A 20,527-nucleotide genomic window follows, 5' to 3' on the forward strand; every position below is an offset into this window, starting at 1 on the left:
AAGGAAAAGCAAAGCACAATTAATCCTGAATTAAATGTTTTAACAATTAGGAGTGCAATTTAAGGCCTGTCTGAACTGTTCTTAGATGTTACACATCAAGTGACCTCAGGTATATGTGTGTTAGTTAATGCTCAGACAGATTATGGTGATTAAAATCCTCCTTTTATGTTTCTGTTAGAAGTAGGTGAAACTATGGCCACTCAAAGCTTATTACAAGCACCACTTTATGAGTGTGCAAGTGAGCCTTCACACTATAAAAAGCAGTCTCACCTTGTCCAGCTTCAGTTAAACTCAACGCTTGTGCAACAAACTATCAACTTCACCAGATCTTTAACCGAGAAACGAAGACAGAAGCATAATGAGTGCCGCCGCGCTGCAGACCACAGGTTATGTATCAGGCATCATTGGTGCGGCTGGAGTTTTTGCAGCCACGCTTATGGATGTCTGGTGCGCCAGAAACCAGCAGGAGCACAAGGTAACTTCCATCTACACTTATAAGGGCCTGTGGAAGGATTGTGAGGTGTCCAGCTCTGGATTCACTGAGTGCCAACCTCTCTACAGCCATCTGAACTACTCAGGTGGGTTGAGAGATTTTTTTTTTAGATTGAGAGTGAGATTTTCTACAAACCCAAAATGTACATCAACGTTTATTTTTGAACCTCTCATTGCACTTAACATTGAGAGTTAAATTTGTGCCAGAAGTGTTAATTTTTTCACAAATTTTTCACCAAATGTTTCTCTTTGTGTACACTTTTCAGTAACTGCTAGCCTAACAATGAAGGTGACAAGCAACGTGAAATTATTTTTATATGAATATACTTGTTTTGTCTTTGATTTTGTTGTCATCTGCTCTACTCCATACTTAATAAGGTAGAAATAAAACTCAAAGGCACTAATGAGCCTCTAACATCCTGTGTTTTTTCTTTTCCATTTGTTTTCCTTTTCAGGACTCCTTCAGGCTACAAGAGCTTTGATGGTAGTAGCAATTTTAGTGAGTGTGATCGCAATTTTAATCGGATTCTTCTGCCTTAAGTGCCTCAAAATGAGAAGTATGGAGTTATCGACCAGGGCCAAACTGATACTAAGCACAGGGATCATGTTTATCATTGCTGGTAAACAAAAGCTTATTCATTACTCACTAACTAAACCCCACTGATCTATCAGTTATTAAATTCTATTTATTATAACAATAATTCCCATTATAACACACAAGGTCCATATAATCTTTTTTCTTTTCAGGCCTTTGTGATATTTCTGGAGCATCAGTGTATGCTGATCAAATTGTGCCTAGTTTCATGATGACCCCACACAATCAAAAGCAAGGAGAGAAGGGAGGGGTACACTGTGGGAATAACATGGGCATGGGAGGAATTGATTCATTTGCTTCCAGGTAAGATAAAAAAACATCGATTTTCCAGTGGCAAATGTTCAACGGGTGTCTGTTATGTGCTGATCACATCACTTCCTGTTTTCTCCATCTTTGTTTTTAATGGTTAGGTACACATTTGGTCCCGCCCTCTACATAGCCTGGGTAGGAGGAGCTTTGTTACTCCTGGGAGGAATTTTGAAGTGCATCGCATTCAAAAGAATGCAAACGTAAGTCGCTGCATTTTAAAGCGTAACGTAGACCTTAAATATTAGATCTGTCTATCTATTTATCTATCTATCTATCTTTCTTTCGCTCTGTGACACATTAAGTTGAAATGTACATGGGTTGTAAACTAACTAGCATGTTCCATTTTAGCAACACTGATATAAGGGAAGGATATATTTACAACGCCCCAGCCCAGTGCAGGGCAGAAGATGAAGAGTCCCATGTCCAGAGAGTCCAAGGAGAACAAAGAAATTAATGGGGTGGGGGTGTTTTCCCAAATCATGTCAGGCCTATATGTAATGCCTTGCACTGATGAAATGAAGTAGATTTTTTGTGTGCTGTTTTCGATAATTGCAGTAAAAATGTGTTCATTGTGTTTTAATGTCTCTATTGAAAAGTCTTGATTGTATATGGATAGATAAGTTTGTAATGTCACAGGTGTTTAAGATTCAACAGCCAATTAATTTGCTGTTTGGAATTATAATAAACTTTTGCCACAACTGTACTTGACATGTAGCAGCTGAATTGTTTGGCCTAGCTCAGAGCAATTTCTTACATTTACAGAGACTGGAGAAGAAAGGAAAGTCCTGACAAACAATTCTCAAAGTGCCTTACAGCGATCTGAAAAAGGGGATATATCATAGACTTTTATTGTTTTTATTTAGCTATTTAAAAACTCTACCCTAACCCAATTGCTAAAAGAAAAATGTGCATTGATAGAATAAAAAACAGAGACAGAGACACAAACACTTCTCATTCATTCCTGACTTTACCCTTTTGACAATATATTTTCTTCATGTGATATTTATAGATCAATTTTCCAAAGAATTTTTAATACATTTAAGAATAAGATAAAAAATATTGAACATCAAAATATAGTTCAGCCTTTTTAAAATAGATAGAAAGCTCTTTGCCAACATATAATAACTTGCTAAAATGCAAAAGAAAATAACTTTTTGTCATTGTCTTTTTGCCATTCATTTTCACATTCGAATTGTTTGCTGCAAATTGTCCATAAAGTGCAGTTAAACCAAGAACTTCTTAACACCAGAAAATAAACAAATGGCAGAGTCTTTACAACGTAGTGCTAAATGTGTCAAGAATCCTTCACAACAACTCTAAAAAAGGCCATCGAACATACCAAGAAAAACACTGGCCTCATTGCTGATGTCCTCTGTGTGATCCCTGCAATTATTAAGCAATGTTAACATTGTAAACTGGTAATATGATAACTAAAGTTAATTATTTATTGAAATACCTGCTAACAGGTGTGTTTTCCTTTAGAGCCGCATCTGTCCTTGAAAAGAAATCAAATCCTCTTTGGACTGAAGGTGTTTTGGCTTGACTCTGGTTTGAGAGGGAGTTCATACGAATCTCTGAGCACACAGCCTATGAAATGAATTATAAAACTGAAACAATCATTGTGTGCTTTCTAAGTAACCAAAATGCATGGTACCATATTCGTCTTGAAAAGTTTGAGGGAAATGTTAAAAGTATTTATGTATACTTACAGTCTGGGGTGTCATAACAATGGGTGGGATCCTGAAAAAAAGTAATCATATTTTCAGAGGCATTAGGCCAAAAGCAAAGGAGATATTATACAGTAACATAATGCACCTTCTGGACCCTGATATATATATATATATACACTGCTCTTGAATCCCTATTAAACAAGCTTTTAATCAGGGAAAGTGGGTGACTTTATGAGTGATATTAAAAGTGCCCCATAACATCTATTTCTGCTGAACTGAAACATGTGAATGAAGAGGGAATTGTCTATTTTCAGTTACCTTTGTGGCAAGACTTCAAAGGTTTGGGCTGGACATTGTATGGCTGAAGCCAAAACAAAAACAACAACAAAAAACATCAAGGAAGTTTTAGCATTTCAAATCTTACAGATTTACAACGATTCTACAAATATCTGACATACAAAAAACATAAAAAGAAAAAATAAGACTATGTGAGTCCAACAAACCAGAATTTGTAGGTTGATCATGGTCTGTCATCAGGTTACATATTTGGGATTCATAGCACACCTCACTAGCATCAACCAGGTTACCATCATCAAAATCATCCCAATCATTCACTCCCAGGTCAAAGGTCACATCCAGGAAACCAGACCAGAGGTTATCGGTGTCAGTTCTGTGGTCTGGGTTTGCATGGACTGAATAAACACTGGCTTTATTAGGACTAATTCTGTGCATCTGTCCATCGTTGGGTGGCTTGAACTTACTGTGAAGCGAAACCCCTGAAAATATGATGGTCCCATTATTATTATTATTATTATTATTATTATTATTAATATGAACAATATGAGGCAAACACCAGAAGCTCTAAAGTACCATACTTTGATGTAAAGCAGAAGGTGGAGGATGTTCCAATGCTAGGTCTCCAGTTTCAGAATTGAAGTCTCCAAGCTCGTCATTGTAACCTGTAAATAGTTTGACAACATCAGAGTTCTGAGATTTCTAATTAAACTCTAACCTCACATTCACTGTAACTGCAGTATTTTTTGTCAACAATCTTGAGTGTATGTGAATCAGAGTAAACATACCATCATGGTATGAAGACAAATTCTCGTGTGGAGTGAAAGAACTGGCCTCTAACTTCTTGATTTCATATGTACTTTGAGTGTAACACTGACTTCCCTCAAACCTACAAGAAGGAATGTCAACTTTAGGATATAATACAATATCAACAATGACAATTTCATCAACAATAATAGGGCAACTTTTGTTGTCAGCAGAAAACCAAAATACTTCTTGGCAGCAGGCAGTGTGTCTTTGGGTTTGTATGAGAACTGCTGCATGCTTACAGCTGCTGTTCCATTATTCATCATCATCTAAAGGGAAACTCAAGAAAATTGGATTGAGGCTTTGACACATTACAGTATATCTTACAGAAATAAATTCTAGGCATTGAAGTGTACTATTATTAGACTATATTGAATCGTATATATTTTCTGACAGTTGTGTACATGTAACCCTCGACAGTTGGAATTCTGACCTTCAAACGTTTCACAGGAGTCTCACAGAGTCTCTCATTTCTCATTTTTAGATTGTTAAGGTATGAGGAGAAACACGACTGAGCCCTTTTCATGACTCCAACTTTGCCTAAAAGGGAAACAAGGTGAGATAGCAGCACAGATAGTATCTGTTTCCATCCACATTTTGTGCATCATGGGATATTGCATTAAAAGAAATGCTGGATGGAAAGGGTAAGATGCGCATAAAAAAAAAGCACATACGATTTTTTTTGCGCTCAACTGAGTCAGATAAATTACTAAATCCGATAAGAAAGTTTACCGAATATTAATTCCTCAATGTGCATCAAAAAAGACATGACTTTCCGATGGGAAGGCATTACTGGATGAACAAGCAGACTGATATAATTACAATTATTATGATATATAATTATAATATTGTAAGACTGGAGAAACTGGAAGAACTGGAAGAGCAACTGGGCAACTCTCTGAGAGAACAAAGGAAATCAACATCTGAATTTCTCTCTTGTACTATCATGCTGAGATCACCTGAAATTTACCCAAAAATCTATATAGGTTAACTTGAATAATTATCATACGGTATTACACATGTTTGATATCATTTGAAATGTCTCAGTGCGACTGGTACAAAGGTCTCATTATCAAAGTAGTAAACCAAAAGGTAATAAGGTATTTAAGAGTTTAGAGATAATTCACACACAATGGAGGGTGTGTCTTCCAGGCAAATGGTCTCCTGCTCTCAGAAGGTGTAAACTCAAATCAAATTCCCATTGTTAGCGAATGGTTCCATGTAAATCAACTTCTGCCCCCAGTAAGTCTGGGACGGTGATTAATGTGAATTCCCACTGTGAACTCATGTTTACATTTGAAAAGAGGTTTCTGCCTTGGTCTGTCTATATAATGAAATGCAACCATAGGCTGGCGCAATTCTGTAACCCAGACTAGCCCGTGATGCGAAGTGTAAGGAAACACTTCGCATTATTTATTTTAAAATGGCAAGGTATTGCATCTGCTCTCTTTATTTCAGAGAATTTGCTGTTTGTATCTATTATCTTTGAACTTATTATGCGATTGGCCTGACATAATATATTGTAAGCATTTGATTTTATTCTAATCGAATTAATGATGCACAGATATCATTAAAACTTTTTAATTTATGGAGTCAGATGAAATAACGAGTTAATACATATGAGAAAATGTATTTCATTAATCAAATTACTTTGCCACGCGGAAAGACGGTAACGCGCAGAAACCTTCACCCGCTGATCGGAAAACCTCCTTTGGGCCGATTGAGTCGGGCTTACAATAGTGGCTTCTCCTACTGCATCATCTTCCATTTTTCTTAGTGATATTTATTGCCAGTTTATCATTAAGTGACGAATTTGTTCTCTTCTAATCACTAGATGAAAACAATGCTTTATTCACAAATGTTTTATGGGATATTCCATTTTTGCGCATAAATTCACAACTTTGGATGGAAACATAGCTAATGATATGGAGTTTATAATATGACAAAATTATTTGAATTGTGTAAATTTGAATTATTGACAGGTGTAATCTAACAAAATTGAATATTGTATGGAGTTTAAAATAGTTCTGAATTTGATTATTTTAAACGAATATTGAACATTTTTAATTTAACGAATTGAAATGTTTTTATAGCTAAATTTTACGGACATTGAATTTTTAGACTGCAAATATCCAGTTTTAAAAAATACAGGTTCAAGTTTTCAAGATGAAGAAGAAATTCGTAACTTCAAATTCAGAGCCGCTATTAATTCAGTTTTCTAAAAATCTAAAAGCGGAAAATTCATATTTTACAGAAAGTAGATCACATTGCACAATCCAGGATAATCTAGAATCTCTCATACTCACAGCACTCGTGTCCACAGAGCTCCTTGTTTTTGCAGAGATGATGGCACTGTCTCGTGTTTGGAGCAAATTGATCCGTGAAGAGAATGCCTACATTAAGTTAGACATAATATTTGAAAGAGTCAAGCATTTATATAATTAATTTAGTTTAAGCCGATTTATCAGACCATTTATATCTAGTATTAACATTCATCTCGGGGGAGATCTGAAATCTGATCACAAGTGGTCAAAGAAAATTTCTTTGAGATAAAAGTTACAACCATGCAAAATCTTTGATGTGTGTCTGATGTGTGATGTGCTAATACCAGGTATAAACAGGGCAACTGATTTTCTTAAGTCACAAAGTCGAGTTCAAATATATTGTAACTATCTGAGGACTGATTAAATTGTTGTTGTAGTCAAGAAGTCTGACCTCTGTCTGAAGAAGTGGCAGTTGTGGACGTCGGGCCTTGTCTCTTCCCTGTGTCGAGAATCCTCTGCACTTTCCATGTAGGGCTCTTTCTGATGTAGGACTCATCTGCAAACCTCTTTGCTCCTGAGTAGTAAGCGCTGTACTCCTGCTGTACGTCCAGACCCACTACACAATCAACAATTATTAATTTTTCTAAAATATTATCAGATAGAACAGATCAATCTACATGTAGATGTTTATGCAAAACAAATATAATTCTGTTTAAGTGGTTGCCAGGCTTTGGCTATGGCCACTGACCATATTCAGAGCTGATCAAATGAATGCTGAGCTCCTCTCCCTTAGGTGATCTTGTCACCTCGATTCTCTTTGACCAGCTCCCAGACCTCAAGAGCATTGTGTCCCTGGAAAAACAAATAATACATATCTTACATATTTTTATTTCTTTTTTTAAGATAACTTGCCAGTGATTATTAAATCACATAGATCTTACATGATTTTCTGCTGGAAAACTACATTATTGTCACAGTCCCCAATAATGAGAGTTACATAATGATGGTCTGGTGCTGTCCGTTTCGATGCCAACTCCATAAAGTTCTGCAAGTTCACTGTCACCACAATCTCAGCTGTGGACAGACTGTATCGAGGAATCTAGAAAAATATTTGATTATATTAAATGATATCTGAAATTATAAAATTATAATGGCTCAATCTGCCTATCATCGTAAAGATTTTAATATCTTTGTTGGTGTGAATATGTAATGAAATTCTGTAATCCTGCTTAAAAGTCTATTTAAAATAATTACAGGTTGTCAACTTTCCACAACTTTATTCCATGTCAACTACCCAAGTCTGAGACTCCAATGTAATATATATATATATATATATATATAAATATATATATACACACACACACACACACACACACACACACACACACACACACACACACACACACACACACACACACACACACACACACACACACACACACACACACACACACACACACACACACACACGTTACCTGTTCCAAACTAACTTCATATTTTGGAAGTTTGCTGACAGCTTCCTTAATCTGGTTCCCAAATGGAGGGTGTCGGTTCACAATCTGGCAAAAAATTTAAAATAAAAATAATAATAATTATGTGTCAGTACTACTACTATAACAACATAAAGGGACATCATAACATCATCATGAATAAATGTATTTCTAAAACTTCTAAAACAATTTATGTAGGATATTCTGGCTTACTAGCTCTAGTTCTCTGGGACTAGTCAGCTCAATTTTGCTGAATGTTGTAAGCCCTGCATTCACCATAGCAGTAGCGAGTTGTAATCCTAGAAAAGAAGACTCCAAATATATAAACACATTCATCTGTCACAACAAATATACTCAGTTTTAATCAGTAGGTTCCATTTATTCACTTTTGTCTCAATTAACAAAGACACCACTTATCCTTTTTTAATGATGATTTATAAACTTTTAGATGTGCTCCCTGACCTATCCTCTCAAGCTGTCTGGAGACGTAAGACGAGTTCTCCCACAGTTTAGCTCGAAAACATTTGGCAAGAATTAAAGAGTTGAGTTGAGCTGAAAAATTCGATTTTGAGTGATGACTGAGAAACTCAGTCAGATCTGGCAAAGATCGAAAAGAGTATTTTGTTAAATTTATGTTAAGTAAAAAGTGGCACGAGAATTTTACATTTGCAATTACATGGGCATATCATCATCAGACAGACAGAATAAAAGCTTAAATAGAGACATTACACAGGATTATGTTAGTAACATACATCTGCTGACTCGATTTCCATTTCTGAATATTTTTCCAGTGTCCTGTATGAGTCCAAACTCCTGAATGGGGATGCAGCTGAGCTGAGCTTGAATCAGACTAGGATGAGATTATAAACGCATGCATAAATAAATAAACAAATATGCAGATCATGGAATAAATTGTAAATTCAACAAATTGTACATTTAAACAGTAATAGCAAGCAAGACCTTACCAATTCACTTTCATGTCATTACTTTTGATCTTTCCATCCATAGGAAACCTATAAAGAAAATATTACAGCTGACATTCTTTAGTCCACCTATATACAGTACGTTAACTATGACAATTAGGTAGGTAAAGACAACTTTGACCTGATGGTGTTTCTGTTCTTATCCTTGTTCAACATGTTCAAGGTTTTCTTCTCATTTACTCTCAGTTGCACATCACTAAATTCTTTACCCTTCGATATCATTTCAATCTATAAAGTGAGAAAAATATATATATTTCTTTCATTATATTTTGTTCTGAAGAAGTAAACATGAATGGATCAGGAAATGCCGGAAGAACAACAATGCTTTCTTACCAACTCGGGTAAAGTCTCTGTTCCAGTCACCCTACTGAACTGCCTTACAGTGTCAAAGGCAACACAGTACCTGGCCATGAGTTTTCCAGTCTCTGTGTGTGAACATTTCATTTATATTCATTTATTTATTTTAAATTGGTAGAGTCATTAAAATACTCATAAAAAGAGAAAATGAGAACTATATAAACTTTTATATTTTTTAATGGGAAAAAGAGTGTTATCAGTAACCTGTGGGCTTGATGTTAATGTCTTCATCCATGGTAATCAGGTTAAAAGAGGCCAAAGAGTTGAGGTTCTTCAAGCAAAGTTCTGAAACACACCGTGTAAATCGTATTTACACCACAAGTTCCTCAGTCTAGTAGGTTTTTCAAATGAATCATTATCAACTGATTCACTGATTTAAATCAGCTAGTCGTTTTTTCATACCTTGTAATTTAGTCTCAATTCCACATTTGTCAAGCTCAGGAGAGAAACCTGTGACAAGATATGAGATTAACAAAAACAGCTAGTGTCACTTTTGATAATTATACCTTTAGAGTGGAAAAGGGTTAGGAATTACCGTAGTGCTTGGGGTTTTTCAAAGCACGGATGTACAGGAAAGTGGAGCGGATCCAGTCTAGAGCCATGTTCACATCAGATATGGTGTGGAGAACTATCTCTGCATTCAAGTGCTCCACCAAGTTTGTATGCAAGCTGAAAATAGTCATTCTGTTGCACTTATCACATAGATAACACATAAATCAACTAGCCTATATCATGTCTAGGGAATATGAAAAGATATTCTTAAAAATATTCTCTAAGACTGAACAAAATGTATTTTAGATGGTATATACCTGCTCTCTATGCTGTCTATGCCAGTTAAGAAATTTGTGTATTTGTCCTTTGTCTGAGAGCGGGTCATGAGCACTGCAGTCGCTGTCGTATCAAACTAAACAAAAACAAAAGCCAGCATGTACTGTAGTCTCAATCTTAATGTTTGCATTGCCAAGTGAAATGTAGCCAAATTGCTTGACTTCATTTATTGCTGCTTATGGAGCAGCCACTTATTTTATATTTAATATATGCATGTTTTTATAGGTACATGTCTTCCAATTGAGAAAAATACAGGTAATTTATTTCTAGATAATTATACACATAAAGACTTCAGAACACCAGCAGAGACCTCCTGAAGTCTCTACTTAATAAGTCATGCTCTGAATTTGTTAGCAGTACCTGTGGCCTGCCAGCTCTCCCAATCATCTGTAACAGGTCAGCTTCACTGTACTCTTCACATGCACCACCAACATAGTGCAATGTGGATTTGATAACCACAAGATGGGCTGGCAAATTCACACCCATGGCTAGGGTGCTGGTTGTAACTGAATAAGAGAAAAAAAGGGTTTCCTATGAAGGCTTTTGTTTAATAATACATTATGTACTGAACAATGAACTGAATAATGAACAATCGAGAGTAAATGAGTGAAAATATATTTACAGAACTTACATAACACTGGCAAGTCACCCACTGTAAATGCTTTTTCAATCAATTTCCTGTCTGACACATCCATGCCAGCATGATGATATCCAATGCCACGAATAAATATATCTGGAAGAGAAATAGAAGAAAAAAATATAGTTTACCTTCATAAAACAGTGACCAATGTATTCATGAATGTCGTACAGCAGAAGAAATCTCATTATCGTACACACCTCTGAGTTTTGCATCAAGCAGAGAGTTTGCATATTTCATCAGTCTATGAAAAAGAAAAGTTAAACTAAGAGATGGACACATCTCAAGAGTAATTTTAAAAGTACATTTAATATCTGGCAATTAAATCTGTGGAAGTTCAACAACAATATGCTCATATATTCATTTATATCAGAGGTGTCCAAACTACATCCTGGAGGGCCATTGTCAACTGCCTGGAAGTTTCTAGTATGCCTAATAGGACTTTGATTAGTTGTTCAGGTGTGTTTAAATGGGATTGGAATTAAACTCTGTAAGACAGTGGCCCTTTACGAGCAGGATTGGACACCCCTGATTTATATGTATATATAGATTTAATCGCCAGACCAAAAATGTTTGATATAAGTGGCAATGTTTAATTTATTTCAAAATGGAAATGTATATTTACATCCTAAGTAATTTGACGATAGTACCTTTGTTCGTGGTGAATACTCATAATGAACCTGGCATCCTTGGCAAGCACAGCAGCAGACTGTTGAACTCCTTTTCTTGTGGAGCAAAACTGTTAATTTCAAACAAATGTATCATATCACATTTTTATTTAAACTACACAACCCAACACATTGACACTGCAAAGATTCACTTACCACAAGGGTTGGTTTTTGATCAGAGTAGGTCTGAATAATGTTGGCCATTTTGTAGTTGAGAGAAAGATCAAACTTAAATTCATTCTGATTACTTCCACAGGGGAACCCAAGCACCACCTTCCTCAGTTTCACTGGCCTGTGACTATCATCCATCTCCAGACAAGTGGCAGGCCCTGACTCATCCGAAAGCCATTCAGATACCTTCAAAATTGTAGAACAGCACAGGAATTATCAAAATGAACCTAAACACAGATAAAGATATTAATTTGAATGGCTTTGGTACTTCATGAAACTACATACATCGCGGATGTTTGGGATGGTAGCTGAGACAGCCACAAATCTCACGGATGCTTTTGATTCTGGATTTACAGCTAGGTGGTGCGAGTGCATGGTTTTCATTCTGCTGATCACAACCTCAAGAGTCGCTCCACGGGTTTTGTCTTTCACCACATGTATCTAGAGATGGTACGTAGACAAAAAAGTCATTGATTAATTAACAAAACACTGCAATCAATTTTCAAATACAGATCACATGGGAGTAAATAAATCAGACCTCATCAATGAGGAAGAGACGAACAGATGGCAATAAACAGTTGTCTTTCCACCTCCGTGTCATGCTGTCCCATTTTTCCTTTTAGGGAAAAAAAAAGTTCAGACCTGTTGGAATTATGTTTGATGTTTAGACTGTACCATATGTGGCAACTTACTGGAGTTGTAAAAATTAGATGAGCATCCTGGATTTCAAAAATGTCATCAATTTCTGTGTCTCCAGTTAACTCCTTGCAGTTTAGTCCAAGAGGTCCAAACTTCTGTTTCCAGTCTTCATATCGTTGACTGCAAAGAGCCTTTATTGGTGCCACTAAAGCATAAACCAAAGAATGACAAACAGTATTTGTTATAAATTACTGAATAAAATGTCTCCAATAAAAATGCTTAGTTTATAATCCTATCAAGCTTAAAGGTGCCGTGTGTGATTTTTAGCGGCATCTAGTGGTGAGGTTACGAATTGCAACCAGCAAAAGTTACGGTGGCCGACAAAATGTCATCATCTGAGACAGCAGAGAGTAGCCAGTTCAGCAATGTGGTTTCTTTACAAGGATAAGTTAAGAAATTATGTTTACTTAATTATTCAGTAAAACTATATTTTATTGCGAATATTATTGTTACTTGATCATCATTGTGTCAGTGTTTTATTCGCTGAACTAAGCTTGCTTCCTTGCACGAAGAGCAACATAGTAACGAAATGTGTTTGTCCGTTTAGGGTGCCCGCGGTTATGGAGATATAAATGTCTCATTCTAAGGTAATAAAAACATAACGGTTCATTATGCAAGGTCTTTATACACCACTGAAAACATAGGATCTTATATTGCATTTCTGTCAATAGATCCTCGGAAATATTACACATTGCACCTTTAGATAATAATAATTATCGTTTGTAACTCACTGTACACAGCTCTGACATTGTGCCAGGGCTCAGAAGCCTCAATCAGTAGTCGAACAATGGCCAGCTCAAAGAGGACCGTTTTCCCAGAGCCCGTGGGAGCACAGGCAACAAAATTTTTATCGGTGTACAGAACCTGAAATAGAGCAATAATCTACCACATACTGTGTTTATGAACTTTAGATTATACAGATATAAATGCTATAGACTTACATCATCCAATGCCTGGGACTGCACATAGTTAAAGTAAGGGAATTCTTTAAACACACTCCTGAATTTAGCAGCTACACGTATATCAAGGAAAACAATGAACATGCCAATAAAAGCATCATTGACACTCCAAAGGTATAAAAGTACACTGAAGAAGGCTTGCATGCATGATTTAAAGTCCCCGTGAAATCAGAGTTTTCCTTCCTATATTTCTGATTGAAACAGGAACTTTGGGTGGGACGTATCAAAGAACCTGTCCTGTTTAATTTGACTAAAATATGTGTAGTGCAACATGAATCATCAAAGTTTTTTGATCTGTATTCCCAGATGAGAATCTTTTTCATGTGAATATTGTCTAAAAGTTAATTTTGTCAGCGTTTAGGAGTACATTAGCATTTAGTTAAGCTCAATGCTAATGAACATGGATTAAAAGCCACAAAAGTCTGATTTCATGGAGTCCTTAATAGAATTAAAATGTATTTATTATCAGCTGTGCTGAATGGAGGATACGAATTTCAGAGACTGAGCGAAGTGTTCCTTTTCCAGATGACCCTTTAAAAACAGCATCAATATTAAAAACCTAACACTAACTGTTATCTATGGACATTTTTATAGTTTTTACGTATGCCCTAAAAGACTGCATATTTTACTTTATTAAACCATAAAAAGATTTACCTTCAGATAGAATAGCTGGTTAATGTAGTAAATTTGTGGCAACATGGATTGCTCAACATGAACTAACTCTACGTCATGGCATTCCAGTTAACTTACCTTCAAATTCTGCAGGTTCGAAACCAAGATGGAGATTATGGTTTGTTTTTGAAGGTACATCACATGTTTTTTCTGTTTGGGCCAAGTCAATAAAGGGACTACAGTTAGCAAAAGCATGTGAAGCCTGTGGGCCGCTGGTTGTCATAGCACCCTGACCAAGGAAACCAGTGTCATTTATTGTTGACATCATATGATTTGGGATACCGTCTTCACCATTCCCTGAGATCCTTCTTGTAGGAGCTCTGAACAACCTATGTTAATAACAAGGAGAAGGCAGTTTATTTACCCACTTATTCTTCTATTGCCAATATCCATTTTAAAAACAAAGAACTGCTTGTAACACCAGCAAATTTTGTTAACTCAATCAAGATACAGCAAAGACTACCGAGTCTTGAAGGGAGGAGCACTGGCAGTAGGTAAAGGCCTCGATTCCACAAAACCCTTCATGCCGACAGCCTGATTTCTTTCTCTAGAGGGTTCATGGGTCCACAAAACAGATTCATCCAGCTCATATGATTTCACAGTCTGACCTTGGACATTTTCATTAGGATTGTGAAATGGTTTTTGAGCTGGAGCCAGAAATTTCTTCGATCTCTGAGAGTAACCTTCATAAATAAGGAAACAAAAACGTAACAGCTTTTTTGTCCTTTGAGTCACTGCAATCTCTAATAAGACATGGAAGTGATTTAAATTTTCACTCTAAACAAGCAGTGAAATTTGTTGTAAAATTTGTAGCAATATAAACCTGTACCAACAAATGTAGATACAGACATTTTTTACTAATATATGTAATGATAGTACGATAATAATCAGTTTCTCACCATGTATTTTTTGCATGTGTGTGTGTGTGTGTGTGTGTGTGTGTGTGTGTGTGTGTGTGTGTGTGTGTGTGTGTGTGTGTGTGTGTGTGTGTGTGTGTGTGTAGTCATGTGAAAAAGAAAGGACACCCTATAGAATTCTATGGTTTTATGTATCAGGAGGACATAATAATTCAATTAAAAATATCATCTAATCCTTGGCAGGTCTTAAAATTATGTAAATACAACCTCAGATGAATAACAACACATGACATATTACACAGTGTCATTATTTATTTAACAAAAACTAGGCCAAAATGGAAAAGCCATGGGTGACAAACTAAGTACTGTACACATTGCTGCTTCCATAGGAATTAAGAGGGTAAGTAGCCGTCAGACGCTGCTAATCAAATGCCTTTGATGAAGTGTGATCACCTCTGTAAAAGTTTTGGCAGTTTGCTGGTCTGGAGCATTCAGGTGTGTGTTAACACAATGTCAAGGAGCAAAGACACCAGCAACCGTATGACCCCAGTAAATCAAACCAGTGACTAAAAGGTCAACTTCACATGGTTTCTCTTAGTAAGTAATAATCAACGAATCTCTTATTTACAATGTATTTTCACTATCATTTATGATGAAAGCATTCGTTAGTGTGCAGAAATCGAGTTGCAATGCTCATCACTGCAACCTTACAATGCAGTTAATGACCCCCTTAAGTATTGCCTTTAGAATTCGAATATAATTCGAATTTTGCTAATATTTAAGAAAGAAATTCGAATTTAGCTTTTCATCCAAATGAATTTAGCCATTTCAGGCTTCATTTTTACAGCCCTACAAACCTCAATGAACTGAAGCAACGTTGTAAAGAAGACGTGGGCCAAAATTCCTCCAGAATGATGCGAGAGACTGATACTGTCATACAGAAAATGATTCCTTCAGATTATTGCTTCTAAATGTGGCTCTACAAGCATGAATCACAGGGTCTACTTAGTTTGTCACCCATGGCTTTTCAATTTTGACTATTTCTATTAAATAAATAATGACACGGTGTAATGGCATTTATTGTTGTTCATCTCAGGTTGTATTTATCTTATTTTAAGGCCTGCTAACGACCAGATGATTTTTAAGTTCTGATATGTAAAACCATAAAATTCTAAAGGGTGTCATTTGTTTTTCACATGACAATATAAAGTATCTCACAAAAGTGAGTACACCCCTCACATTTCAGCAAACATTTTAGTATATCTTCTCAAGGGAAAATACTATAGAAATGAAACTTGGATATATTTAAGAGTAGTTATTGTGCTGCTTGTATAGCAGTATATATTTACTGTCCTCTGTATTGACTCAACATACAGCCATTATTGTCAAAATAACTGGCAACAAAAGTGAGTACAGCCTAAGTGAACATGTCAAAACTGTGTCCAAAGTGTCAATATTTTGTGTGAGCACCATTGTTTTCTAGCATTGCCTTAATCCTCCTGGCCATGGAGTTCACCAGAGCTGCACAGGTTATTGCTGGGATCCTCTTCCAATCCTCCATAATGACATCATGGAGCTGCTGGATGTTAGATACATGGCGTGCGCAATAAATGGAGTACATGGAGTGCTCACAGGTGCTCAATAGGGTCAGGGTCAGGAGAAATACTTGGCCACTCCATCACCTTCACCTTCCTCAGCAAGGCAGTTGTCATCTTGGCGGTGTGTTTGGGGTCTTCATCATGCCGTTCGGGACAGTTTCTGAAGGGAGGGCATCATGTTCTGCTTCATGTCACAGTATATGTTGAAATCCATGTTCCCCTCAATGAAGCACAGCTCCCGAGTACCAGCAGCACTCATGCTGCCTTAGACCATGATGCTCCCACTAGAGGTCTTCTCGGGTCCACTTGGATCCGAAAACCCGAGGTCCGACCCAAGACCCGAGTGGGTTCGGGTCCAAAACTCCGACGAGTGTCTCGGACACGGGTCGGGTTCGGTATTAGTGGCCTCGGGTCTCATGTAATTTAAAATAAATATGCCTTTTCCAAATGGACCGGAGAAGACCCGAATTCTTTTAAACTATGTTGGGCATTTAACAAAATTGCAGTATTTAAAACAACTCTATGACAACGTTCTCTCACTTTTTCTAAGTTAGAGAGCGAATCCGCGCTTCTACGTGCAATGGGCTATAAGCATAAGCACGGCAAACAACCAGCAAACAATAAATGATAACAATTTCAAAACAAATTTTGAACATTTGTGAGTAGGGTAAAACATCTTGTTTTGTACGTGCGTTGTGTGACTGTTTACAGTAAGCAGACACGTTGCTCAAATAAAGAAAAGTTGCGAAAATAAAGACATGCCTACATGGTAAATTTGACCTGCTATGGCAGTGGTTCCCAAACCTGTCCTGGCGACCCTCCAACACTGCAAGTTTTCTCTGTCTCCCTAATCAAACACACCTGATTCAACTCATCAGCTCATTAACCCATGTGATTATTAGCTGATGAGTTGAATCAGCTGTGTTTGATTAGGAAAACAGAGAAAACGTGAAGTGTTGGTGGGTCGCCAGGACAGGTTTGGGAACCACTGTGCTATGGCGGTTCTAATGCCCTGTTTTTAATCTGGTTTTATCTAAACAACTTTTTCACAGCAGGATTGTAGGCTAAATAACAATAACAATAACAATTTAGTAAAAGTCAATGACTGGGAGAATTTGTTTGAAAATCTGTTATAGGCTACATTTGAAAAACAGCCATCGGTAAATTTTACCCTGTGGTGGTTCTAATCATCGTATGGTCCGGTAAATAACATTATGCCAAATTTTATAGGACGTAATGGGTTACAGTGATGTGTGATTGACATTTTAGCACTTCAGCGCGCTTACACTTGCGTGTCTATGTTAAGTGCATTTTTGAGAAACGCAGGGCTGCAGGCTGTGCACAATGTAAATGCCGTTTATGTTCGGGTCCAGTCGGGTTCTATACGAAATGGCGTCAGGTCGGGTTGGACTCGGGTCTAATTTTATCGGGTCTGTCTAGGGTCGGGTTTTTCTTTAAAAAAATATTAATTTATGCGAAGAGCCGGATTATCCATAAGGGCACTTGGGCCAGTGCCCAGGGGCACCAACCATTCACAACCACTAGGGGAGCATCACATGACACAAGCTTTAAAAATATTTTTCGTAAATTGTTATATTATTAACTTGAAATTCTTGAAAGACCATACATAACTCGTTTAAGAACACTGATTTAACAATAATAATAATAATAAATTATAAATAAATAAAGATTACATGACCACTATCGCTCCCCCCTCCCCAATCTGTCAGAGTTGAGTTGGTCCACTACAAGTACGCGCAAATGTGTCATTTTTTTAACGGCTACAGAAAATGAATCTAAATCCAAAATGGACAGACGTCAATTGAGTGGTTTTGCAAAAAGAAAGACAAGGACGCTAGACGTTTAGCTACAATTCAAAATGTTCCAGGGATCGAAAGAAGGATCGACGGCCCTGTTTATGCACGTGGGGTTCGGGTAAGTAGTGATTCGGGTCGATTCGGGTCAGGTACAGTTTTTAGGACCCGAGAAGACCTCTAGCTCCCACCAACATGCTTGACTAGGCAAGACACAATTTTCTTGGTACTTCTTTGACCCTTGCGAGGCCTGTTCTGAGTGGAACCCATCTTGGAAAACCTCAGTATGACCCTGGCCTGTACTGTAACTCAGTTTCAGGGTGTTACCAATCTTCTTATAGCCTAGGCCATCTTTGTGGAGAGGAACAATTCTAATTCTCAAATCCTTACAGAGTTCTTTGCCATGAGGTGCCATGTTGAACATCCAGTGGTCAGTATGAGACAATTGTACTCAAAGCACAAATTTTAACTGCTCTAATACAAGATACGGACATGTGGCTTTGCATGGTTAAACGACGTACAGCTATTATCACTTAGGGTGTTAATAGGTCTTGTTGGCAGCTATTTTGACAATAATGACAGTATGTTGAGTTATTTAGGACATAAATATATACTGCTATACAAGCAGCACATTGACTACTCTGAAATATATCCAAGTTTCATTTCTATAGTATTGTCCCTTGAGTAGATATACTAAAATGTGAGGGGTGTACTCACTTTTGTGAGATACTGTGTGGGTGTGCTGGGTAATGATTAATCACATCCAAAATAAAAGTTTGTGTTTACATAATATACATGTGTGTACTGTGTATAATTATTTTTTATATAAATACCTGCATATGCATGTATATATTTAAGAGATATTTGCATGTATATACTGTATATATGTATACATATAAATATATATATATATATATATATATATATATATATATATATATATAAATAACACAGTACACACACATGTATTATGTAAAAACAAACGATTATATACATACAGTATGTTGATTAAAAATGCACATGATATGCTTAAACTACCCAAACCTTATTTTAGCTTCAATCCAAACAAGACTCACTAAATGAGGAAAGGTGTGCTGCCTCTCCCTGGATGTCTTGTGTTGCAGGTATTTGTGATAATGAGGGTGGAGCATCAAAGATCCAGGAGCCTTGTCCCTGACATAATGGTTTCCTAAACAGAGCCATATAGACAAATGCTGTCATAGACGAAATAACCAGTTTCTCAACATGTATTAATTCTCAGATATCTGGCGTGTCTCTGATCAGGTATCATGACTGTGTAAAGGCCTACTCACACTTTATGAATTACTGGCCTGTCATAAAACAGGTTATCCAACGACGAAACGCCTTCTTCAGACTCTAACATCTTGTAGGTGTCATTGAAATCCTAAAAGAACAACTTTAATATAGATAATAATAGAGACATAAAGCTGCTATAAAGCAATACAATATACTGATGTAAAGCGAGTTATTTACTGTGAACCCTCGAGTTTAGCTGTTAGCCGGCTGGCTAATGTTTCTCCGAGTGAAATCTGTGAAAATAATTAACGTTAGCTAACTTAACGTTAATCGCTTAATGTATGCGGTGTAATGTCTTGTTACATTATGTGTGAACATAAATACTAAAGTGACTATTAAAAGTCTAACAAAATCACATATATGTATATTTTCATGGATTGTGTCTAATAAAACAGCATTTTGTGAGGAATACTTGGTAAATGGCGTTCTCGTGAGGGCGCCAATCTATTGAACCCGCGAGGCGCGAGCCAGTCGATGGGCGCGAGCTGTGAACTGTCTGTCTCGACCAAGGTCATGCAAATCATCATTAAGACATTAAACATAGTCGTTTTATTACAGAGACCAGATAATATCAACAGGAATGGCCTTGCAAGGCTTTAGACGCTGTATTTTACAGAATTAAATAACAGAAAGCAAGAATATTTTAATTAAATTAATAAAATGTAACGCCTTTTACGTTCTTTAGAATGATACTGATAACGTTAGCTGTCTTACTAACGTTAGACCTATAATGGGGAAACACAATTGAAGGAATTTCTTGTGTTTCCCCAGTTCAAACTTGATGTGCATATGCATTCATTATTTAACATAAATCATTTTACTGTGATATACCGTGTTATGAGCGTTATTTTATTCAAAATAACTGGTTGAGCGTGCCATTGTCATTCTTTCTGCTTATCTTCTTCTGTTCACTTTACCGTCAGTCAGTACTTCTACTTGCCACCTATTTGGAATAGTCCACTTTTTGTTTGGGGGGCAATATTTACATGATCCATACAAATGATTAATTTTCTCCCGATTAAACGTATTCAATATGTTTTTCTTGA

The 20,527-nt window shown here is 36.7% G+C and overlaps 2 protein-coding genes across 6 annotated transcripts; one reads left to right on the plus strand and one right to left on the minus strand.

The window, feature by feature from the left end:
• The first annotated feature begins 355 nt into the window (after positions 1-355).
• cldn18 (claudin 18) lies at positions 356-2,080 on the plus strand. The gene is made up of 5 exons (XM_077227738.1): positions 356-578; positions 948-1,112; positions 1,240-1,390; positions 1,498-1,596; positions 1,745-2,080. Exons 1-5 carry the CDS (start codon positions 359-361, stop codon positions 1,848-1,850), a joined length of 741 nt encoding a protein of 246 aa, XP_077083853.1. The 5' UTR covers positions 356-358; the 3' UTR covers positions 1,851-2,080.
• Positions 2,081-2,228: 148 nt separating this feature from the next.
• On the minus strand, positions 2,229-20,421 carry hfm1 (helicase for meiosis 1). Of its 5 annotated transcripts, none has more exons than XM_077226387.1 (41): positions 20,313-20,391; positions 19,659-19,714; positions 19,478-19,569; positions 19,241-19,353; positions 14,359-14,578; positions 13,974-14,224; positions 13,713-13,754; positions 13,206-13,276; positions 12,996-13,128; positions 12,258-12,409; positions 12,104-12,181; positions 11,851-12,006; positions 11,551-11,751; positions 11,377-11,465; positions 10,927-10,970; positions 10,721-10,822; positions 10,450-10,595; positions 10,071-10,165; positions 9,797-9,930; positions 9,664-9,711; positions 9,466-9,546; positions 9,238-9,329; positions 9,026-9,132; positions 8,887-8,934; positions 8,674-8,771; positions 8,384-8,518; positions 8,135-8,220; positions 7,907-7,990; positions 7,373-7,530; positions 7,180-7,283; positions 6,883-7,047; positions 6,474-6,560; positions 4,601-4,707; positions 4,354-4,436; positions 4,149-4,249; positions 3,942-4,025; positions 3,570-3,842; positions 3,385-3,427; positions 3,106-3,136; positions 2,853-2,983; positions 2,229-2,779 (listed from the first exon to the last, which is right to left on the minus strand). In XM_077226387.1, the coding sequence occupies exons 3-41, from the start codon at positions 19,546-19,548 to the stop codon at positions 2,713-2,715; spliced, it is 4,311 nt and encodes a 1,436-aa protein (XP_077082502.1). In that variant the 5' UTR covers positions 19,549-19,569; positions 19,659-19,714; positions 20,313-20,391; the 3' UTR covers positions 2,229-2,712. The 5 variants fall into 5 exon arrangements, with proteins under 5 accessions (XP_077082502.1, XP_077082508.1, XP_077082493.1 ...); XM_077226393.1 differs by lacking the exon at positions 20,313-20,391 and adding an exon at positions 19,894-19,958; XM_077226402.1 differs by having other exon boundaries at positions 2,575-2,779; positions 2,853-2,941.
• Between the last annotated feature and the right edge of the window lie 106 nt (positions 20,422-20,527).

The sequence above is a fragment of the Siphateles boraxobius genome, unplaced genomic scaffold (assembly GCF_051911475.1).
Source record: "Siphateles boraxobius isolate OS27281-9 unplaced genomic scaffold, OSU_SipBor_1 1, whole genome shotgun sequence".
NCBI lineage: Eukaryota > Metazoa > Chordata > Actinopteri > Cypriniformes > Leuciscidae > Siphateles > Siphateles boraxobius.

Bases quoted from the DNA above. Each gene is read 5' to 3' on its own strand.
- cldn18 (XM_077227738.1), top strand. From the start codon at position 359: ATGAGTGCCGCCGCGCTGCAGACCACAGGTTATGTATCAGGCATCATT. The intron at 579-947 runs GTGGGTTGAGAG...TTTCCTTTTCAG, and splicing joins CAGCCATCTGAACTACTCAG to GACTCCTTCAGGCTACAAGA. The intron at 1,391-1,497 runs GTAAGATAAAAA...TTTAATGGTTAG, and splicing joins ATTGATTCATTTGCTTCCAG to GTACACATTTGGTCCCGCCC.
- hfm1 (XM_077226378.1), bottom strand. From the start codon at position 19,548: ATGTTAGAGTCTGAAGAAGGCGTTTCGTCGTTGGATAACCTGTTTTAT. The intron at 13,129-13,205 runs GTAAGTCTATAG...GCTCTATTTCAG, and splicing joins AGTCCCAGGCATTGGATGAT to GTTCTGTACACCGATAAAAA. The intron at 4,250-4,353 runs GTATTTTGGTTT...TCCTTCTTGTAG, and splicing joins ACACTGCCTGCTGCCAAGAA to GTTTGAGGGAAGTCAGTGTT.